At 45.5% G+C, this 23345-nt stretch overlaps 2 protein-coding genes, 1 long non-coding RNA gene and 2 other non-coding genes across 6 annotated transcripts in view; 2 read left to right on the top strand and 3 right to left on the bottom strand.

The window, feature by feature from the left end:
- Positions 1-23345, bottom strand: part of S6kl (ribosomal protein S6 kinase like) — a 58916-nt gene that overhangs the window by 34063 nt on the left and 1508 nt on the right. For both annotated transcript variants that reach the window (XM_076899847.1, XM_076899846.1), the window contains 5 exons: positions 23044-23311; positions 22891-22975; positions 22714-22821; positions 22477-22635; positions 22309-22397 (listed from right to left, as the gene is read on the bottom strand). In XM_076899847.1, the coding sequence (XP_076755962.1) occupies positions 22309-22397; positions 22477-22635; positions 22714-22821; positions 22891-22975; positions 23044-23311 (709 nt within the window). The remainder of the gene's footprint in view (positions 1-22308; positions 22398-22476; positions 22636-22713; positions 22822-22890; positions 22976-23043; positions 23312-23345) is intronic.
- On the bottom strand, positions 11253-16201 carry LOC143426408 (uncharacterized). The gene is made up of 2 exons (XR_013102139.1): positions 16083-16201; positions 11253-11511 (listed from the first exon to the last, which is right to left on the bottom strand). It is a non-coding gene; the product is annotated as an uncharacterized LOC143426408 (long non-coding RNA).
- Bnb (bangles and beads) lies at positions 16078-18704 on the top strand. Its single transcript, XM_076899845.1, has 2 exons — positions 16078-16614; positions 16745-18704. The coding sequence occupies exons 1-2, from the start codon at positions 16078-16080 to the stop codon at positions 17609-17611; spliced, it is 1404 nt and encodes a 467-aa protein (XP_076755960.1). The 3' UTR covers positions 17612-18704.
- On the top strand, positions 21560-21633 carry Trnan-guu (transfer RNA asparagine (anticodon GUU)). Its single transcript has one exon. It is a non-coding gene; the product is annotated as a tRNA-Asn (tRNA).
- Positions 22000-22071, bottom strand: Trnaw-cca (transfer RNA tryptophan (anticodon CCA)). Its single transcript has one exon. It is a non-coding gene; the product is annotated as a tRNA-Trp (tRNA).

Here is a 23345-nt window from a genome sequence, read left to right as displayed (position 1 = left end):
TGACCACTCTGATATATGGAGGTTCGAAAGAATGTCCCCGTTGAATATACTGAAGGCTATAAATTGAGAAGGTGAAATTGAGGGGGTAAGATAAACGCGAAATGAACAAATGATACGAAACCGTGTAGTTTCTTTTATTCCCTTTTATGCCTGTTTGATTGTAACGTGAGAATCGTACGTACGGTGATTCATGTCCGATATTGCCTTCCCTGATTTACGGTACAGAAGGGAATGAGAAAAAGGCACGATGATGCTGCATATTTTCTGCTGGAGATAGTAAGAAACATATTGCTGACCATAAACGGGCTATTTGAAATATTCGTGTAAATGAAAAATGCCGCGATTCCAACCAATCGGTGTTCGGTTCTTACCCGCAACCATAATCGATCCCTAAGCGTCCTACCGAATTACGTGAACGCAGCACCTTTTCCTACTTTCTGAAACTATACTGGCTATACCAATTTCTCAAATGCCATTACCAGAGAGTGTCAAACTTACTTTCTTGGTCCAAAATCAGGACCAATAAAAAAGCTTCTCGTCCTTCCTCTATCGTCGCGCTTCCTCTCGTGGCACAAAAAGCCCCTCGCTCCTCGCGCAGCGAGAGACCAAACGAAAAAGGAAAACAGCACAGCGGCGTTAAACGAAAGAACAATTACATCGCCGATGGAGGATGAGAAGGGACGGACCTTGGGCTCTTTGCGAGATAATCATAACGATACACGATCCACGCAGTAATGTCGTATAATGCCTGCGATACGACCGTGCCATTTACGCGGTTGCGTCTAAAAAACTATGACCAGAGAAGAGAACGCGCGATTCTCCCCTTTTTTCTTTCTCCCGCCTCTCATTTCTCGTCTTCTCTTTTCTCTCTTTTCCTTTTATCACGCATCTTCCCGAGCGTATTCCACTATTTTTGCGCCATCGTCAATCGATACGAAATTAGAGCGAGATTTCTCTAGCCAGCGAGTAATTGCCTGTCGCGGAGAAGGATACCCCGACGTGATACGAAAAAGAGGGTAACGAGGGAGAGGAAACGAAGAAAAAAAAAGGAGCCATCTCACCGTCAGGATGCGATGGGAGACCTGTCATTTGCGCTGCACTCGTCACCGTCATTTCGTAATTACATTCGTAAGGCTTTAGATGGAAAATCGACCATCCTGGTATCCAGGTGGTATCGATGGTATCCTGGTATCGATGGTATCCAGAGGGCTTTCGTACGACGCTACCATTGCTCGATTCTACGACTGTAGATCGGCAGCAATGCTTCTACTTGCACGCTACGTGTTAAACGAAGATTTTTTTAAATGTTTGAATTGCGTACCATAGTGTACTAATTAATGATAGCATAATACGTATATAAGGAATCAATAGGATCGCTTAGCACGCTGTTACTTGTTTAACCCAATATTGCGTGGCTGGTTAGCCGTGTTCTACCAACAAACACCGTGAATCATTAACGTGTGCTGTACCAATTATTGGGGCATGTGTCATAATTGTCGGCTGTGACGTTCGGAATATTACAGGTTGTTACAACTCGATGGGAGCCAATCGAGAGCATTAACGCTTCCGCGACAAGCAACAAGGAGCGGCGCGCCGTTTTCCGTGTCGGGCTCAAAGTCAACGTCCCATTACCGGTTTCTTCAAAACATTACGCGCCTCTTTTTTTTTCTCTTTTCGTCCTCTAATGTAACCTTGATGATGTTAATGCCGGCCGCGCCGTGTTACCTACGATTTCATAACGGGTTTCATACGGGTTTCCCCGTATCCTATTTCGGAGAAGGCAATAAAATGGAGTGAAAAATGTGATCGTGCTTTAACGGATCTTCTTTTTTACTCCTGCGTTATGTATTGGCGCGCGGTATAGATAGCGTATTACTTTTCAGCCGGCGAGTATCGGGCTTCGAATGTTTTAATAGATAAATTCGAGGAAGCGGAAATTTCGCGGCAACACGAGTCGATATCGACCTGCATTTTATGTCGCGAAGACTGGCGCGCGTATATTTTAACTGGTAATTAATGCGATCGCAGCTCGATAACTCTCGTAGGAAATGATTTTGTACGTTTAATTAATATCTTCATGGTCTGACACGAGCGACTCGAACGAACTCTCAACTACAGTGCTGCGAAACTTCTTATCATAAATTCTACGTGTTATGCGATTGTTGAAATTTATTACGAATAATTGAAATTATATATAAATATCTTTTCAGTGAGACATTTCAAAATTAAACAATTCTAATTATATCGTGTGTTACATTAAAATAAATTAAAAAGGAGCCAATTTCTTACATAATCCAAATCGTTGTGCCACAAAAAACTTACGAGTAATAAATATTCCTAACAAGCTATAAAATCGAACCGCTTAATTAGTTATTAAAACAAGCAGGTTCTGGCCGCAACCCTTCCAGCAGCGAAGAGGCGTCCACGACTGATACCAAAACCGGCTCGAGATTGGGATAAAATTAGAAATGAACCAGATTCAAGGTCTAGGATGGCCGCCTAAATACACTTCGCCCTTTCTCCCTTCGTCTGATCCTCGTCTCCAACAGAATCCCCTTGGATTAACGCAACGTTAACTTTACTCACTTTGACGAAACGAGCGCACATCCACAGATAAACGAAACGATAAAAAACAGAGACAGAGACAGAGAGAGAGAAAGATTCGCGTCGTATATATTATTCTTTTCGTATTTTATTTACGATTCTATCTACGGGCGATGTATTTTTACCGTAACGAATGAGTCATAAAGTAGCCGAGATAATTACTGTTTAATATCGTCAGGTTCCTCGGAGTTAATTAGCCCAGCACGTCAGGTTCGTCCGACGCAATCCGCCGCAGAGGACGCGAGGGCGACAGCTTTCTTGCACAGCCGAAGAAAGAAACAGTAATTTCTCGCGGCGCGAGCGTAATTCACGCATTAATCAACCCCGAGAATTACGTGGTTGCGTGCGCGAAGGACGCTCGAGATCAATGATACCGCTGTTAACGAACAGCATCGCGGCGTGCGCTGGCATCGCGCGAGAATCGGAATCAGAATGATGTCGATTGTGTTACCGATCTCGATCTTCTTCAGGGGAACCAGATGCAATCTCGACGATGATCGCGATCGCAAAGTCTTTCTATCGGGATCCCCTGTGCGCGCGTTCCATTCAATTTCGAAGTTCAAAGCCGCGCAATAAATTGGTGAACGTGTTGCTCGCTGTCGTTATTGCCAGAGACGAGTTCGAAGTGACGAAATCATTTTTCATTGACAGTCTTGTCGTCGAAATCGTAAAAGAAGCTAATGAGCCACTCGTCAATGGCGACAGTGATGGTCATCGTAAATTCTTTTTATAGCCAAGGGACGAAAAAACGGTGTGTTAGTTCGAAGTGTTCATCCTTCATAACGATCTCGATGAAGATTGTCGTCGCCACGGCGGTAGTCATTGTTCGAAATCGTTGCTCTTTCGACGCGCAATTTTATTTTATTCCTTCGAGCAACGATTCGTTCCCCCGTCGCGTTGTCACCGCGGTGATGTTAAAGGGTACGACTCGTGGGTCGTTTAACGTCTTGTGAAATGCAAACGCGACGCGTCGCTGTTAGGCGTTCCAGTGATTTATGGACGGAACAGCGTGATTGATTTTCGGACAAATCGGTGGCTGTGATTTCACTCGATCGCTAATTGCGCCTACCATTTTTTTTATCGTCGAATGTTTCTGTATTTCTGCGAACTGTGCTGCTGATTTTTTTCAATAGACAAGCGGCAATTAGTGGACGTCTTAATTAAGGAACGTTATGTTACAAAAACAAATTAATTCGCCAGTTGGTGATTCTTTTTTAACAACCGTGACGGAAGAAGAAATTAAGTCATTTTGTTCTGTAATAATTCCCGTGAAGCAATCTTTTTTATAAAGATTATTTCTTGTACGCGATCTAAAATACTTTATCGTCACAACTGAAAATGCAATCTGAGTAGATTCGTTAACGGAGTGTCATAATTTGATCGTAAATAAAGAAATAGAGAACAATGTTCGCCGATCTTTGCTCAATAAATACGAGCGCGATTCTCCCACGCAAATCCAGAGTAAAAACTAACAAGTCGTAAATCAAACATTATTTGCGCGACGATAGTTTTACAGTCCTCCACGAACTGCTAGCTGGCAGTTTCCTAGAAATTCGCGAATGACCGCGAACAATTCCTCGTGCAAAGCTTTCCTGCATCCATCCTAACGATGTTCTCCACTTTTAAGGACGCCTCCGCAGTGTCCTTGGCGCGCGTGCACAATTGTGAAAAACCGCCGTTGTAATATTTCGACGTCGACTACAAGCCTGTTTTTTCGAGGGGACACGAATGTCTCTGAAAGTTCGTCGACACTTTTCAACATTTCTTTACGCGATACGAAACGCGTACATTGGCTCTTTTCGTTATTTGCATATCGGTGTAACAGTTTATCCATAAAACTCTTGTTGGAGAAATAACGCGTCGTTGGAATAAATTACTGTAGACAGGATAAAAAAGCTGACCAATCGCAGATGTAAATGATGAAAAAGTGAGAAACAGCGGGGATACATTACTCTCTGTCTTATAAACGAATACGATAACATATTTGCTACGAATTTCACTGTGGCGAGCAATTCTGCAGGAAACGAAGTGAAAGAGCGCGACATTCGTCTCGATCTGGACGCGAAACTATTCGAATTTATAGAAATTTCATGGTTTACCATTAATCGAACTGGATTCTAAACTGAGGTGCTCGAATCTACGGCCAGCGACATTACATAACGTTTAGAAGGGAACCAGACGAGTCGAACACAAATTTTTATAGGCCTCTTAAGTTCTGACTCACGTCCCGTATTATCACCAGGAAGCCACACAAGCACGAGTGGACAAGCAAAGGTCGTGTTCCTCCAAATGCGATAATTTATAATTTCAGCGCACGAGAGGCGAATCCCGAATTTCGTACGCGATCGAAATTCCTCCCAGGGACGCCGGACATCTTTCACGAGCGGAGCTCTTCAGAATGTGAGGCACACTCCCGGTGTGGAAACTGAAGTAGTGAACTTAAAGGACGTGTAAATTTTCGTCGGGACGTTAATCGTCGAAATATTCAAATCGAATCGAACGAGGGGGCAAATTGAAATGTTCGCTTGTATCATTATTTATTATTAAGCAAATAAGAGATGGAACGACAGAATCGAGCACGTATATCCATTTCATCGTGAATGAAGTATCGTCGAACTGAGTTCTCGATAGAAAATGAAAAACTCGTAGCCTCGCGAGCAAGCTAACTACCGTCCTTCGTTACCTCTGAACGAAGGATCTTCCCACGGAAAAGTATCACGTGCGATTGTAGTCAAATTAGGGTACTATCTGTACACATGTTACGTCGTAGATTAATCGCCAACAAAATGTACTATTCTCTCTCTATGAATTTATTCTCATATCGAAAATATTTTATAAATTTGAAAAATTCTCCAAGATCATAATTCCAGACGCCTATCAGTCGTATAAGAAAAATCGAAAAATCTCAAGCGAGTCGCATACGAGGAAATACACAAAGTAATAAGGTCCGATCGATATAGGGAACTTCTCTTATCTACGTCAGCATGATTTAAGAAGCCAGCAATTTCCACGACGATGTATCGTCCGACCATTTTAAGCCAGTGGATCCGTGTAACTACCGGACCGTTTCAGGTGGCTCTCGACGCACGGAAAAAGAAGATTTTTCGCCAGCGGCAACATAGACGATCTCGCGCTCCTAACGGTACGTAACCGTCGGGAATCGCCGGTTGTAAGGTGCTCGTTTCCCTCGGCGAGTGCCACGCGGGGATCCAGGAAGAGCGTGGACTCGCGCGCACGATACCCGCGAAGAACACCGCGTTTACAACGTCGAACGTCATTACGTGCTTTCCTGCTGGCTTCTATTCCTGGCGAGCCAACAGTCCGGGTACTCGACTTTTATTTTTCCTTATTCCTTCTCCCTTCCTTTTTTTTCTCGCTGCTACCCTCTCGTCGCAGGTAACGCCTGAGCACAGATGGTTCCAGTGCGTGCCCGCGAACCTGCGTACGCGAAGAGGTAACCTTGGTGGAAAAGCGAGCAATTTTTCAGATGATTGCTGTAATTTCGCATCGAGATAAATCGGAGCGGAGGAAGTGCTTTTTTTCTCGAAAGTCTTCTCATCTTTTCTCTTATTTCAGTAACGTATCATTGATTCGCGCGCGAACACTTGTAATTATTTAATATTTATGATGACTTCTCATCGGAAACCAAAGGCGATTCGATTCGATTCGACTTCTTACGGAGCAATGAGAATGGTAATTCTCAAGAGCGACGGACAAAAACGCGTCGATACAGTTTAGAGCAAGAAACGATGAGGCTGCGGTATTCCAGGAGTATTGTCGTGCAAGAACTCGAGAACATCTTTTAGCGGTTTTTACGAGGGGAACGGCTATGAGCGAGGCGCCAGATGAATAATCGTGTTTCTGGCTCCTGTTGCGAACAAGATGAGCGCAAGTGTTGCCAGTAACACGCTCCTTCGCGCAGCTTTTTTGCTCCCGTCGCGGTGCCGCGGTCCATGGAATAACCGAAGCTCGCCGAGACGAGGAAATATTTATGGCGATTCGCGATGCTCGCGGGCTGATCGCACGCGATCTTAATCGGTAGCCGCCGCGAGGGAATCTGTTAATCTGTTAACACCAGTGAGCAACACTGCTTGTTAGTACGTATTTCGTCGCGATGCCTTCTGATTATCTCTTTGCGTTCCTTCTTCCCCACCAAAGGTATTGAAAAATGAATTTCCTTCATTCTCGAATGTATAATATGTATTCATCACGCAACGTAACAGATGTACTCAATTGGTATTTAATAACAAGAGAAAAGAAGATTTTTACACGGTTGCCATGGCAGTGCAACGGAACATCGTATAAAATTGTACACGCGAGATAAAATTGAAGGATAGAATAATGACAGAGGTGGAAAAGTATCGAAGTGCGTATGTAGCATCGTTACATGTTCACAATGAACGTTTCGAACTTTCAAACGATTACACTGAATGCAATTGTTCGGTATTTAATTGCCTATAATTAATGGATAGTTGTCTATTTCTCGTGAAAATCTTGCGGAGATAAACATAAAGGCTTCGCCATGCATGGTTACTGCCATCATATAGGTTATTAGCTAACGAGCTTATGAATGGATTAAAAAGTTACTTCTATTTAAAAATATGTTAAACGAACACCGTGTTCTCATAAAACGTTTAACAAGCATAACACGTAACATTGAAACATATGTTATTATTAGTACGATTTATACGTGAAGTATATTGCTCTGAAAACTCCTCGAGGGACGTGACGATACCGGCAGAATGGAATCTACAACGTGCACACGTCCAGCGATAGCCGATAAAATCTCTGTGGACATGCCCTGACCAAAATTATAACCGCGGCGAGATAAATCATTTCCGGCTGCACGATCGTCCGCGTCTTCAAAATCCTCAGAGGTCACAAACGGCGAACGATAGCCAACTTCGGGAAGCAGATCTCGAAAAACGTATATTTGCGCAAAACATTCTCATCTCCACTAATACGAGTCTAACAAGAAACAGACAAAATTTGCAGACCGATTTGTAAATAATTATATCCCAAAAATTTTCCTTAAAACAGTGAGCATCGAAAAGAACGCGCTACTATTAACTCGTCTGAACCACTCAATCTTCATTACCACCTCATCAATTGCAATCGATCGAAACCATTTTACATGACTCGCATACGAGCAGCAAATCTCCTGCCAAAATCTAACCAAGCTCGTATTAAAACAGATCTTTGAAAATAATCGTAAGAAGCTGGTGAAAAAATGGCGAAAAGCGATGAGAGCCAAGCGCCTGACCATCGTCCGTCAGGCGAGGGCAAAAATCCGGCGGACGCGAGCGCGTCTGGTACCGACGACCCAGCGTCAGCCGGTGACCTTCGCCCTGAAGAGAAACCGGTCCGCGGGCGTCGCGATGCGTCGCGTCTCGGACAGAAGCGAGTCGAATCGATTCGCGGTGGAAAATCGCGAGAGGACGAGGCGGAGGCTTCTCAGCGACGCGTCTCGACGACGGGCACGCACGAGCGCGTGTCCATGCGCGGCGGCGACACGCGCTCCAGAGACGTACCCGGAGCAGGAAACAGGTTCGATGAGTCAGATCGAACGAAAATTATTTATGTCGATCGATTCGATCGTTTTATTTAAGCGGAGGGATCGGTTGAAAGATTTGAGAGCTCGATAGAAAGTTTTGGGTGCTTGAAGGTTGTTCTTTGGACGGCTGCTAGAATTTAGTTGATTGGAATGGGTGGTATAGAACATGATTCATGAATTTTTCAGTCTTCGCAAAAAGTTTCGATGCAAGCTATTTTGTTCCAAAGGGAAAATGGTATTTCATTAAAACAGTTTTCAATAGAATTTGTAAAAGAAATTCGAGGATCTCTGGCTAACGTAGAAATTCATAAATTAGATCGACTTGTGCAACGACACGTTTTCCATCAAACCGCAGCGCAAAAGTGTCGGACAAATTATTCCAAGAAACAAGACAATGGTCATTCGAATAAAAATGTATGTAACATTTCACGAATTCCCATACCGATACATCTCCGTAATGACTCATTAGACATTATCAAGGAGAATCTCTCGTCTACCTCGAAGCTATCTTTAAATTCAAAACATTTCCAGTTAATCTCGCCTGTCGATCCCGGCCGCGCTAAAATTACGAAACGAGTTTAGAATTGCGAGAACGAGCGGCACGATCTGAAATAAAACAATTCATCAAGCTATGGACACACCTAATATCGATCTAACACGCCCAACATCCCAACGATATATCTAAGTGACATAACATTGAACAGTTAACGAACGAGCTGGCTTTCCTCCGGCGGCAGAACGGCCAATCCTTTTAAACGCTCCTACGAGCGGCCATTAACTCGACGCCAGGCTTCTGTAAATTGGGATTAGTTAAGGTTTGTTACAAATTCTGCGAGGTACTTCCCGTCGCGCGAACGCGTCACACGAAATACGTGTTTTTCAGACGATCGCGTATGTTAGACACGTGCGAGACGATTCGTTTGCGCTCGTTGAGAGTGCCATCCTCTCTGGCGAACGAGAGAGAACGATACGTGAAACTTGTCCCCGTCGAAATTTCACGGCTCCGGCTGACGAAGCGTGCTGCTCTCGAGTCAAGAGGTTAAATCAACGATAATCCTTCTCGGGTAGATAACTCAATAAAAATAACTCAACCGATAGTTCGGGGAGTTCGAGGAAAGAAAGGCCAAAAATCGAGCGTCGAGCTTTTGTTGTCGAGAATATTTTCAAGCCTGCCTTCGTTCGTCGAGGAAACAAAGAAGTATCAAAATCAGTATCTAATTGTACGAAATTTAGAATTTTTACGAAAGGAGAACTCGTTTGAAACGGTACAAAAATATAATCTAAAGAATCGATTGCCACTAATTTCTTCAAAATCATCGATTCGAGTAATCCGCGAGTGACAGACGGAATAATTCTTGCGATTAGAAATTTGCACGCGAAATTTAGGAGGCCGAAAAGATCCCCGTTCTACGAGCCAATCAACGTGTCCTAATATTTCTGTCGCCTCTCATCGCGGTCAAACATCAAGGTCCTTTTCACGTTTATCAAGCTGGCACCGCGCTACCGCTGCACTTCCGGTCAATACTGAATCATGCTGAACGAGGCGCTTTTAAAACATCGTCCTGCTCGCACAATGGAAAACCAGCAAAACGTGCAGGTGCGTCTCGAAACATCGAATCGAACGCCAACGGAACAAACGAAATTCGACGATTTTATAACGCGACGACAGTAATCGATTAGATAGGAACATTGTTCGAAGAATAATTTTTCCATGCAAAATATCAAAATCAGATGAAACAAATTTTAGAACGACCGAATTTACTCGAATTAAATATAAAACAATATTTTGTAGGATCGAGAAACGTAAAGAAGCTTCGATTCTTAGAGACCAGAATAAAAAGAATTTATGTTTGAACCAAACAAGCTACGAGAGCCCTCGAACCGATGGGACAACAACGAAAACCGCAACGAACTCTCGAAAACGGCGAGGCAATATACTCGAACGAGACCCATCTAACATCGACGAGCCAGCCAAACGAATCGCCATGGCCCGGCGAAGAGTATACAACAAACGTTCACACCGCGAACGTATCTCACAAAAGACGAGTTAACACGTTTCGCCCACTCGCCAGCTCCGAGCAAACAGCACACGTACAATCGAACCACGGTCGGACGTTCCTCGAACCTTCCTTTCCGATTAACCGATCACCGTCGCGAAGCGAAAACCAGTCGAACTTCCGGTCCCTCTAACCCTAAACAAAATCTCCTCTACCCTTTCCTTAAAAAAAAAAAAACCGTAAACGCGACCCACGAACCAACGGGACCACACGTGAACTATCGTCGAAAACTTGGGAAACTCTCCTCCTCGAAAGCAGCGCACCGTAGACTCGACTAACAAATAGCAGAGGGTGGAAAACAGGGCGCACAGGGTTTCTCAGGAGAGGACGTGTACGTCGCGCGTCGCGAATGGACATCGCGGTTCGAGCCACCTATCCGATTCGATACTTGAAAATCTCTCGCGAGGGATCGCAGGCCCCGGTTCGTTTTGCTCGTGCTCGTGGACGGCGTGGGCCACGCTGGCAAGAGAGGCATACGCGCGCCGTCCGCGTACAATCGTTGGCCCAGGGGAGAAACGAGAGGATAAGCCTGGCCAGAGGGAATAGACTGTAGAACCAGCGTGACAGAGAAAGATAGGGACGCGCGATGGGTAGTGGTACCGGGTGGAAGGCAGAGGGGGCATATGGTGCCTCCTTTGGAGCGGCGGAGAGAAGAAGAAGAACGGACGGACGAGCAAAGAGAAGAGAAGAGTAAAAGAGGGGCCCCCGGACGCGGACGGGTGAAGAGGGTCGGGGGCCCCCTATACGATCCTGGCCGCGCTGGCGCTGGTGGGTAAATGGGTATATAAGCGGGGCCCCGACGATTCCATCTCGACACACGACCCAACCTTCATCCCGATATCAGCCAACACACGGTTCCCTCGAGCGAACGAGCGTAATCGCACGCGCGCGACAAAAAAAAGAACGGTACAGAGAGAAAAAGGGGAAACAGAGAGAGAGAGAGAGAGAGAGATAGAGAAAGAGAGAGAGAGAGAGTCGAAGCAAGGGTAGCAAAACTTCTCTCGCGCATATCTCTTCCGCAACGCTCTCTTTTGTCACACTTCAGCCCCGTCCAGAGACACGGAGTTTTCCATCTCTTGTACACACCGGTGCATACACGGTTATCCGTCCGAGAGTTTATTTTAAACCGGTCTCTCCGAGCGACAGTTTAATCGGTGAGAGTAATTCCCCCGCGGGCCGAGCGGAGAAGGAGCATCCAGGAAGAAGTCTACCGGACGCGCACCACCGCGAGTCGACGACCAGCCACCGCTGCGACCAGTTCCACGCGTAGGAGAGAAAAAGACGTGAGTAGAATAACTTTGATTTCTTTTTACCGCTCCTTTAACGAATCCCGGTCGCGTCTCATTGACAGCCATTCACAGATCCCCCGAAACTCTCTCGTTCGACTATCAAATTCGTTCTTTTCCGAGAGGTTATTCAGAGAAAGAAAGAAAAAAAAAAAAAAAAAAAAAAGAAACGTCATCTCTCGCGCATTCTTTTTCTTTTCCCTCTCTCGCTTGTCACATATTTTGCTGCGTATTTAGAGAATTCGTACAAATCGCGGTATTTCGCTCGTTGAAAATTCGAGAACGATCGTACGTAAGATTAATTTCGATGGAGCCGTTTCGACGGAAACGTCAACGATCGTGGTTCACAGGTGGCTCGCGAAATGGCTGTCTTCGAAGTCGCGTCTGTGATTAAGGCGAGGGAAACGCTAAATGGAATAATCGTCGGAACATACAATTTGCGTAGATTTCTCAACGAATGACCGCGCGTTTGCGTAACATTCGTTCCTCCTCTCGCAACTGTGTACCCTTTTTCCGTCCTCGCCGCCCCCGGGAGGGGGAGGCCGCGGTGATTTCCCCGCGGCTAATTAGCCGCTCGCTAATCAGCTTTAATCTGCGCGTTAGCGAGCCTGCGACACACGAAGCGCGAGCTAGCCAACCGAGGATCCTTTGATTTGCCAGGAATATTCCGTTTGTGAACACGCCTCGCACGGTTTCCCCTCTTCGAGGTTCCGATCGATTCGATGCATGGAAATCTTTCAGTCGTGTCGAGTAGAAGGGTTTCCTTTTTTTCAAATTTTTTTTAAAAGTGGAAAGCTTAAAGTTACGTACGTTCGCATGATACCATCGGTGTTCCTTCTTTAGAAACGTCAAGTACAAATGATACTTCGAATTCATGATATGCGTATAAATATACATACATATGAATATTGATCTATAAATTTATAGTCAGTCTAGTTTCCTTGATTTAAAACGTATAAAAAACTCCTAGTATTTTTCAATAATCGCTAAGATATAAATATTAACATCGATACATTGAAAAGTAAAGAAAGTTTGGCACGATTTCAATAGCCGTAGCTTCGAACATCGAGCGAAGCGCCCGTTAAGAAAACTGTGTACGCGTTCGATAATAACCGAGTCGGAATAAATCGAGCGGCTAACAACTCGAAGTGGCGGCGGAGCTCCTCTTTCAAAGCCGTTTAGTGCAACAATCGGCATTCCTGCGCGTTCGCGTTAGCTGCGACGCATTCTCAGTCCAGTTGAGATTCAATGCGCGCAGATTAGATCGACAATCGCGAAAAGAGAGGACAGAGCCGATAATAAATGCCATGAAGCGTAGAATAGGGAGTCGAGCGAAGAAAGAGAAAGACAGATGGAGATAGAGATAGACAGAGAGGTAGAGAGGGAGAGGGAAAAAGCGGGAAAGAGAGAGAGAGAGAGAGAGAGGGAAGGGCAGAAAGCATTGAAGCGGTGAACCACTTCAATGGACCGCGTCTTCTTTTGTAAGCCTGGTACCATTATTACATCTCTGATGATCTTGATAAGGTAATGGGTGTCCATCATCTTTCACAGGCATTTCCTCTCCGTCGACCTATCTATCTCTCCTCGCCGTGTTTGCATCCCTCGCGAGAGATCGTGGCTTTAATTCCCCGCGGCCGCCACCACTCATCGATCCTCCGCTTCCGTCTCCCGGTATATTCGTCTTCGCCGTTTCGCCGCGATAACCCAACCAAACGATAACCCCCACTGTTGCAATTAGCCGGGACGCTGGACGCGACGTCGAAACGTACACGCGAACGTTATCTCGAACGCTCGTGACTCGCAAAGTAATTTGCAATTAACTTTATTGCGGCCCATTACGTCCGCTTGCAACACGATCAGGCCTGGACGATTGTTATTAATGTCGATTACGCGGCTCGCTAATGTACGCTTGTCCCTTAATTCGCATCTCGTCTCCCAACTCTGAACGTTCACCTTTTCCCTACATACGGAGTTACCATTTCTCGACAACGTGGACGTCGAACGGTTAGGGTGACACGCGATGGAATCTAAGACTTTCGATTGGCGTTTCTCGGGCATTTTCCGAATAATCGGCGAAAATCGAATAGTTCCTCGCAGCTTGTAACCTACGCTTGTAACAAAGTTATGATCGAGCACGAGTGTAACAGCTAGGAAACGGTTCGCCTCCCGCCGCGGCCAATTGGCGAACGCGTAGCGGCGCAGCCGGCCATCGTAAAAACTGGACCGTTCCAGCCGCCTCTTTCCTCGCCTGTGTACGTCGCCCAGTTTTTCCCTCTTTATCCCCCGTTCCGCGCTCGTTTTCCCTCCCCAACGGCGTTTGCGTTCACCTTCTCAACGGCGCATTCCACGCTGGTTGCGTTCTCCAGAAGGTGCGCCGTTTCAGATAACGCGCGAGGCGACTTTTTTTTCACCAGCCGGCCGCGAACGTACGCGCGTTCTCTCTCATCTCCCTCGTTCGCGCGACGCTCGAAAAAATCGCGGGTTTCTGGTAACGACAGCTGGGTCTGGAGACGATTTCGCGAGCGGTGAACGGTGGAGAACGCGAGCTTCCGGCCAGCCGCGAACGGGTACAGCTTCTTCGTCCGTTCGACGTAAATCACGCGCGACTCCGAACGGAAGGTCGTCGCGACGCTGGCCGCGCTAAGTCGAAAGAATGCCATATCGCGCTCTCGCCTTTTATCCCGTTACGTGGGGCTCGCGAACCAGTTTACGCCAATCAATTTCGTCAGCGTTTCGCGTTTCGCTCGCGACAGCGAAATGCTCGCGAGCGGAATCGTGTCCACGCGACACCACGGCGATTGTCTCTGGTTTCACGGCGGCCGACTCGATCGATGCCTCGTAACCGTTCATACGATACCGATGTGCGCAGTGGAATCGATTTACAACACCGTAGATGAGCCTCGTAACAGCCTGTCAACGTTATAATTAGACGCGAACCAACTGGGTTCTGGCTGCGCACGGTGGCCATTGAAAATATTTGCGCTCCCATTGTGTTTGCTTTACCATTTCACGCCGATCTAATGGCACAACCTCGAACGACCAGACCTTTCGTTCGATGCATCTCGGTTACTCCGAAGCGAGCGATCCTGTTCGCGAAACAACGCGTTTTAGATCGCTCGAAAGGTTCTATCGATCGAACAGCACGCGCCATGTTTGAACAACTTTTGCAAATATTATGGATATACGAACGTTCGTATATCCATAATCTTGTCCCGAACGAGGTTCACAGATGGTACGTGTTTTTTCGAGCACTATCTTGATCATTGCAATGACTCGATCCCGAGCCAGCCATGCAATTGTCCTCTCTCCTTCCGTTTCCACCTGTTGCGGATGTTCCACCCATGTTTCACTTTCCGTTCACGCTGCACACGCAACGCCCTTTCGTACGCGTTTCCACTCGACACGACCAGTCATTCCGTCACGAGTTTTCGACCCAATTTCCCGTTCGATTACGTTACTCATTTATTCTGTACTTATCGTTTACAAATCTAATAAGAACGCGCGTAACCTTACAATCTCGACGCGTCGATATAATCCTCAAAAATTGACGCTCTTAAAAAACAGAGAAAAATCGAATATCCAAGAGTATCGAATATTCGAGAGAGAACGTAAAGTACGAGGCAAGCAATCAAAACCCTACGATTAATCTAGAAAAGTGCAGCAAATAAATTCTCCTCCGCTAAAGGCCTAACTCAGGTAATCTCAGCTATTCGCCAGCATCCGGTGCGCGAACACGCGACTCGCAGCACGCATCCACCGATTAGAGTCGTCGTCGTCGTCGTTACGCCGCCGAAGGAACGGAGACGGGGACGCGCGCGCGCGCGCGCGCGCGCTTGGCGTGCGTGGAACGAAGAAAAGAGGCGCGGATCGTGCGGAGAAGTCGCGCGAACGCGCGCGCGTAACAAGCCGCGAGGGGCACGCATCCTGTCATTAGTTCCATAACGCTCGCCTTGTTCAATGCATTCGGTTCAATGTCACCTCGGTCCCTCCTCTTCCCGCCCTCCCGTAACCACCAGCAGCCCCTTGCCCATCTCGTCCTTCCATCCCAGCCGCTCCCCCCTCGCCCGCCCCCTTAACGCGTGTCACACGTCCCCGACGCGCAGCCTGCTTTTCGTCTCGCGCGTCTATCGGCGGTCCATTCATGCGGCCGCGTTCTCCATTCATGCCAAGTACGAAAGAGGAGCTCGTCCGTATGCTCACGTCCGCTCTCCTAACTGGAAGATTGCGAGGAACGTCCCCCCGGCCTCGCCCCTCCGCCGTTTCCTCTGTCATTCCCTTCGCACTGCGTGCGCGAAGCGAGTCGTACGACCGATGTCGTTTCGGAATTACTTTTCGTCTTCTCCCGCCTCTTCCCTCTTCGATTCTTCTTTATTCGTCGCGAGTAACTCGAATCTTTTAAGTAAATTACAGACACTACGTACACAGTGCCTGTACATTCTTCGATTATTCCAATTCTGTCGAAGTTCCGTACCTGAGATTCGACGACACTCCGATCGCTTCGATTAAAGTCGCGTTAAGATTAATCGAGAGGCAACGATTCACCAAACGGCTCCGTTTCCTCTTGCAGATGTCGAAGATGACGAAGTTAATCGTAATAGCGATGCTGTGCCTGGTGGGCGTGAAAACGGCGCTGACGATGCCCGTGGCCGAGAACCAGGAGCCGCTCCAAGTAGTGCCGTTGGAGAAATCGGCCAGCCCCAGCAATCCTGTCGCGGCGGCTGCCCCGGCGAAGAACGCGGAAGCCGCGCAACCCGCTGCGCCAGCCGAGGCGAAGTCGGTCGACGCTGAGAAGCCGAGCGTGAGGAGCGAGCCAGCCGCTGAGAACCTTCAGCTGTCCGAGAAGGCTGAGGAGAAGAAGGAGGACGCTCAAGCGGCGAAGCCGGGAGAGGCGAAAGAGGAAGCCGGCCAGGAGAAGTCCGAGCAGCCGCAGCAACAGCAACAACAGCCGCAGGAGCCGCAGCAGCCCGCTCAGGAACAGAACCAGGAGCAGAGCTTGGACGCGAAGAAGGAAGAGGAGACCTTGAAACAGGCTGCGTCCGAGTCCCACGAGACGGTGCAGGCTGCGCCTCAAGAGCAGAAGCAAGACGCCGCTGAAGTCCCGGCGCAACAGCCGGTAAGTGTACATTCCGCGGCAATTCAAGGGACTTCGCGTTGCTCGTTGTAAATTTAATGTCAATTAAATCAGCAAAGGATCGAGAACGTTAGCTAGATTCCTTTATCATTGATCGCCATTGGTATTTCAGAAGGTGAAGATCGTACTGGGGAAGAGCGCGGAGCAGGCTGACTCAGCTGAGAAGAGCGCAGAGTCTGTCGCGGAGGAGGAAGCGAAGGACGAGAAGAAAGTAGCCGAGGAAACGAAGCTCAGCGTGAGGACGGAAGCCAGTGAGAGCGACAGAACCGTCGCCGCGGCTTCGGAGTCCTCTGAGGAAAAGGCGCAGCCTGCCTCCGAGGAGAAGAAGCTCGAGAAGCCCCAGGAGGAACAGGAGAAGAAGGCTGACGAGAAACCCGACCGTGTGACCCGCGACGCCGAGGAGGCGGCCCCGGAAGCGAAGAAACCGGAACAGCAAGCTGAGAAGTCAGCGGCGGCAGCCGAGGCCGAGAAGAGCCAACCGGAAGAGCCCAAGGTAGCCGAGGAGAGCCAGCTAGCAGCGAAGAGTGAGAAACCAGCGGAACAGCCAGCTGTCGAGCAACCAGCAGCCAGCTCCGAGGATTCCTCCAAGAGCGAAGAGAAGACAGAAGCCGCTGCTCAGCCTGAGAAGGAAGCGAAGAGCGCCGAGGTGGCCGCTGGATCAGTCAGCGCCCAAGAGTCGGTAGAACAGGCACCGGCCAAACCGGTCGAGCAGTCACCTGCCAAACGGGAGACAGCGGAAGCAGCGCAGCCGCAGGCAAACCCAGAGCAAGCCGAGGAGAAGAAAGAGGAGCCACAGAAACAGGCGGAGCCAGCGAAGGAGGCGAAGGAGCGCTCGGACAATTCATCCGAGGAGAAATCAGCCGAGAAGAAGGATAGCAAGAGCAGCGAGGAGGAGAAGTCATCCGAGGAGAAAGAGTCCAAGCCCGCCGACGAGTCCAAACCCGAACTACTGCCGAAACCGCAGCAACTGGTCGTGTAAGCGCTAAAAGAAAAAGAGAAATCGACAATGGTCGCAGCGGGAGGCGGGAGAGACGAAGAATTAAAACGGTAGCCCCGAAGAGCAGCAACACCGGGTATAGAACGCGGGAATACGCTTGGCTCGCCACTCGCTCGGGACCACATCTGCGTTTTTCATAATCACCATCGATCGGATCGGAGAACGGGAAGGAAGGAAAAAAAAAAGCATTTCTAAAGAGAACAGAAAAGACAGAAAAAAAAGAAAAAAAATGACAACATACACGTACACGCAAAAAAATAAAAAGCTAAAAAAAAAAAAAAAAACATACATGGAAAAGAACAGGAACGCGCGAGTTGTTCGACCCCGGATGGGAGAGAAGCGAAGTGTGAACGGGAGCGGGAGAGAGAGAACGAGACAGAGTGAGAGTGTATATCGGTGTGAATGGGAGAGAGAGATTGCGCGAGATTCAATTCTGTGGCAGGGTCCAAAACACTTCCCACCCGGCGCGCTACGATTCCGAAGAGAAATTCATCGACTCGGAGCAGGATGACCACGTGGCTACCTGGCTGTGAGGGGGCTACAGACTTAGCAATGGGACAAGAGCTGTCGGAACGGGATCCTCTAACGAGAGACGAACAATCAGCCAGCAAACAACGACGTCGACGACGACGACGATGATTGCCCACCCGAAGCGAACATCCAACAGGAACGCGTGGCCATTCTTTAGGATCTGACCTGGCGAACTGCCAGGGATGATCCTGTCCTTCGTCCCGGCGGACACCGCGATCTGTCCGCGGGGACGAAACCGGCTCCTAATAATTAGTAATCCTTCATCCCAAGCAAAATCCCCCCAAGTCTCTCTTTTTTTTTTTTTCTTTATTTTTTTTTCTCTCAAAAGAACGACACGCACACGAACCACAACCACAACCTCATCCCAATAAAAACTAGTGTGTAGCTCGACTCTGTCTTCTTTTTTTAGAGATACCGTGTCATTATTATTATTAATATTATTATTATTACGATTTAGTACCAGTACCGCTATTATTATTAATATTATTATTTGTATTATTGCTATCATCGTTATAATAATAATTATTATTATTACTGTGAACAACGCGTTCTTTTGACAATGTTCCCCCTTTTCGTTCGCCTCGTAACAATGGTCTTGTGTAACGAGTTGTGTACAACCTTCGGAAATCGATCGATCGAACTTGCCTCCTTCTAGCCGCTTATAAAGATCTGCTTCGAAAACAACATTCGAACATCTGGCGACGATATACTGGCACGCGATACGTACATTCTGTCGTTCGCACAGATATTTCAATTGCCAAGGTACAACGCGTCGGCGATCCTCACTTCGACCAAGACAATGTCCACTGTCGTTACAACATGCTAATAGATGACTCAAGCAATCATACTCGTGTGCAAAGACGCCTACTGAGACCTACCCACACCTCAGAAACCCGAGCTTCCACATTCCGTTGGCGTGCTCATTAAATTCTAAACGTTTAGATTTCCACCCGAACCCTTTCGAACGAAAGCCTCGAATTAATTCAATATCTCGATGTCTCGAGTAAAAATGGGTCTCTCACTGTCAAGTTCTCCATAATAATCAATATCGCGACGCGCTCGAAGAAAGGGTGTATACCCTCCTGGTGTGCGATCCTCGAAAACGATGTACTCGTACACGATTTGCGCGCGGTGTCCACGAAGAATGCACTTGCACAAGAGAGAATTCGCGTGATTGGTCGCGCCACGACCCGGGAATAATCTCGTGACTGCGCCAGGTACCGACGACATTTCTCCGTGACGGTGTGCATCGATTCATCAAAAGGCCGTATGAAAAGTTAGAGCCTGAGAGCACGCTTTGTAAACAGTGAGGATACGCGAGGTGAGTGGACCCGGCGAAAATGTCAAGGCGTCCGGGGATTTTGCAACGCGGCTCGAGAGACACGGTGGTTGGCTTTCTTCGATTCGCAGTCCCCGTTCCATGGTTTTGCGCAAGAACGGCCGACGAAAAACGGTCGAGACGAGAGTTCACGGGAAAATAACTGTCTTAGTCAGCCTGGAACGTTCACTTCCTCCAGATCTGGTTGTTTCATTGATTCAACCAGAAACGTCTATGCTTTAAGAACGCGTACGTTCTTATAAGGTTTTCTAATAACAATTCATTACAGCTGGTAACGAAGGTAATAAAGAGTAGATACGATCTCGTGGGATAGCTGATCGCAACCCATGGAAAAAACGGATGCAAGATAAAACTTAACAAAAAGCAAATGCGCAGGCAAGCAACACTGCAGTATGTGTTGCAAGCCGTCGATACGCAAGTACGCTCGCGATCAGAAAAATATTGTAGCGTTCGATATTACGGTTAACCGAACGTAACAACGACTTTCGATTATGGAAATACCGTGCGACGATTTGTAGATCATGTTCGGTTTCATGAATAAATTACTGCTAGCAAATATTTGTAGTACAGGCTGATTCAGTACTCGTGTGACAAATTTCTACAGCTGATACTACACCGCGAAAGCAACAAACAAGTTCATATGAACCTGGGTCCGATTTGCAAAAATGGCAGAGAAAATTGGGATTTTTGTTTTCTTCAGAGAAACAGCAGTTTCACTCGTATTATTGATTGCATCTTGTAAACCGTAAGTCCCAGTTCCGTCGAAGGCAGCAAATTTTACAAAAACTTCACTAAGCTTTCCGATGATATAATCAATTTTTTACTCCGCCGTATGGAAGCAAGGAAATTTTGTATGAAATGGTGAACACTGCAGGTGAACTGTATATGCGATCATATGTGCATGCCATTTTTGCAAATCGAACCTAAGTTTATGTGAACATTTTTGTTGCTTTTCAAGTAGTGGTATCATCTCTAAAAATTTGTTACACCAGTAGTGAATCACCCTGTATAATACATATTTATTACCGTCCTGACTTCATTTCCGCTTCTCCTTCCTTCTCTCTGTTGTTCTCTCTCATCTCAATTACAGAATTTTAGAGTACTGCTTATTAAATAAAGAAATTCCTTAATTTTCATTGACTAGAAAGAGTAAGATAAATTATACCTCCCGCTTCACAGGTAAGAAAGAGAAGGATATATAAGAAAGCTATAAGGAAGAGTGAGACAGATTTAACTACACTACTGAAGAACCCCTGGCGCCATCTCTGTGAAAAGTGCTCAAACTGATCGCACACAATTATCGACAGTCTTGAGAAGTTCACTTCGCTGTCGATAATGCTGAGCGACCAGTTTGAGCACTTTTTACACAGATGGCGCCAGGTGTTCTACAGCAAAGTAGGTAAATCTATCTCACTCTTTCTTATAGCTTTCTTATATATCTTTCTCTTTCTTACCTGTAAAGCGGGAGATATTAAATGAATGGAATTAAGGACTTTCCTTATTTAATCAGCAGTAGTTTAAATTCTGTAATTGAGATGAGAGAGAGCAGTAGAGAGAAGGAAAGAGAAGCGGAAACAAATAAAGAAGTTTGGATTTACAGTTTTGAAGATGCAATCAATAGTATGAGTGAAACTGCTGTTTCTCTGAAGAAAACAGAAATCCCAATTTTCTCTGCCATTTCTACAAATCGGACCCAGGTTTATATGAACTTTTTTGTTGCTTTCGAGGTGTAGTATCAGCTGTAAAAATTTGTCGCGTGAGTAGTGAATCACCCTGTATACTCTGCATGCAACATGAGAACTCTTGTACTCCGTTTCTCATTTTCATTTTCAACTTTATTCCAACATGCAATAATGTAAAATAAAAAAATAAATATGAATATATTGCAATATTTAGAAGGCATTGCCAGCCGTTCTAAATATACTAAAAAATAAATTGTACGTAGTAAAAATAATACAAATTTCTATTCAACAAATTTTCAAGTGGGAAAACGAAAGAAATTTCCAAGTGAAAAGTGCAAAACAATAACAACATAATTAAAAAAAATGCGACAACCAAGTGCCTCCGTGGCGCAATCGGCTAGCGCGTTCGGCTGTTAACCGAAAGGTTGGTGGTTCGAGCCCACCCGGGGGCGAATTGTTTTTTATACATTTTGAATACTACTTACATCGTTAATACAAGAGATAATATATAACATTATGTAACATTAATAAGATACGTATTAAGCAAAGGCTTGTGGTATATATACTCTTTGATTTCCCTTCTAATTTTCTACCTTCTACGCGTAATATGAAAATTAACTACTATTAAAACAAAAGATCTATGTTTAAAGTACCAAGGAAATCTCTATCTTGGAGCACTGACAAGAACATTGTACACCTGTTATAATTATTAAAAAAATTGTAAGAATAAAAGTATATACAAAAATGTAGGCAATCGTATTCGCCATAAACAATTGTCTAATATATATGTGTAAAAAAAATTATAAAAATGAATTACTTGACCCCGACGTGATTTGAACACGCAACCTTCTGATCTGGAGTCAGACGCGCTACCGTTGCGCCACGGAGTCAGTTGGCTACAACTTTCTTTAGAATGCTTATAAACTATCGATGCTACTATTTTTTAACATTAAAACATATATACAATATATTAGTAATTATCATTTTTATTTTAATGAATTTAAATTCCTACGCAAAATGAAATTTTTCCTATTTTTAGCTTACTTCTTCATTTGTCTTGTCCAAACGAAAAAATTAATTATACTTGAAATAATTTGTATAAATAAATATATAGATGACATATATACCTGGTCTGTAAGCAAAAAGCAAGCCAGCACCCCTAGTGACCACCAATCAACTTCTTGTCCATAATGCTGCTTAGAGAATATTTCTGGAGCTATAACAAATTGCAATAACATAGAAATGTATGCGATAAGTGCACAATTATTTTGTTTCACACATATTCTAATGCTTACCCATATACTCCGGAGTTCCACAAAGTGTATTTGTTCTTTCAGAATGATTTAACCACTTTGCAAGGCCAAAGTCAATGATTACAACATGACCCTCTTCATCCAATAAAACATTTGTGGCTTTAATATCTCTGTGTACTACACCAGCATTGTGCAAAAAGTCTTTAACAAAAAATAACAAGGAAAAGAATAAAATTCTATTCCATATTTTGGTATTAATACAAAATTATTTATACTTACCAATGGCTAAAGCAACTTCTGCTACATGTATTCTAACTATATTTTCAGGTAGGGGACCACATTGTTTAACTAATGAAAATAATTCTCCTCCGCTCATATAATCAGTCACTGAAATCAATAGATAGTGAAAAATGTATCTAATAAGAGTTGATAATAATACAATGGTAATAAACTTACAAATATATAATGTCTTTCTTCCTTGCCACCTATAACTGCAATCAAGTATGAATGGATGATGACCGACCAACTTTTGTATAGACACCTAGAATTGAATATAAATGGTAATTAGAATACCATACATAATGAAAGAATATTTTATAGTATACGTACTTCCTGTTTAGCCTGCATCACACCATTTTCAGCCACGACTTTGGCCTTGCTAATCACTTTTAAAGCAAAAAATTGTCCTGTATCTTGTTTCTGAATTTTATATACCTTCCCGTAAGCTCCTTTCGCTATTACGCTTAAAAATGTGTAAGCATTGTGTAAAGGTATTTGTCTTATTTGAAATTCTGGGAGGAACATAGCTTGAGAACGCGATACAGGCCATAACGTTTTTGAGGTGCCTAATGGATCGTACAAGGTGCCTATACTCCAGCTATAACATCAAACATTTGTTATTTATATATACA

The sequence above is a fragment of the Xylocopa sonorina genome, chromosome 8, assembly GCF_050948175.1.
Source record: "Xylocopa sonorina isolate GNS202 chromosome 8, iyXylSono1_principal, whole genome shotgun sequence".
NCBI classification, from domain to species: domain Eukaryota; kingdom Metazoa; phylum Arthropoda; class Insecta; order Hymenoptera; family Apidae; genus Xylocopa; species Xylocopa sonorina.
The sequence above is the reverse complement of the archived record's forward strand: the minus strand, read 5'-3'. Positions and strand labels throughout refer to the sequence as shown.

Bases quoted from the DNA above. Each gene is read 5' to 3' on its own strand.
- Bnb (XM_076899845.1), top strand. From the start codon at position 16,078: ATGACGAAGTTAATCGTAATAGCGATGCTGTGCCTGGTGGGCGTGAAA. The intron at 16,615-16,744 runs GTAAGTGTACAT...TTGGTATTTCAG, and splicing joins AAGTCCCGGCGCAACAGCCG to AAGGTGAAGATCGTACTGGG.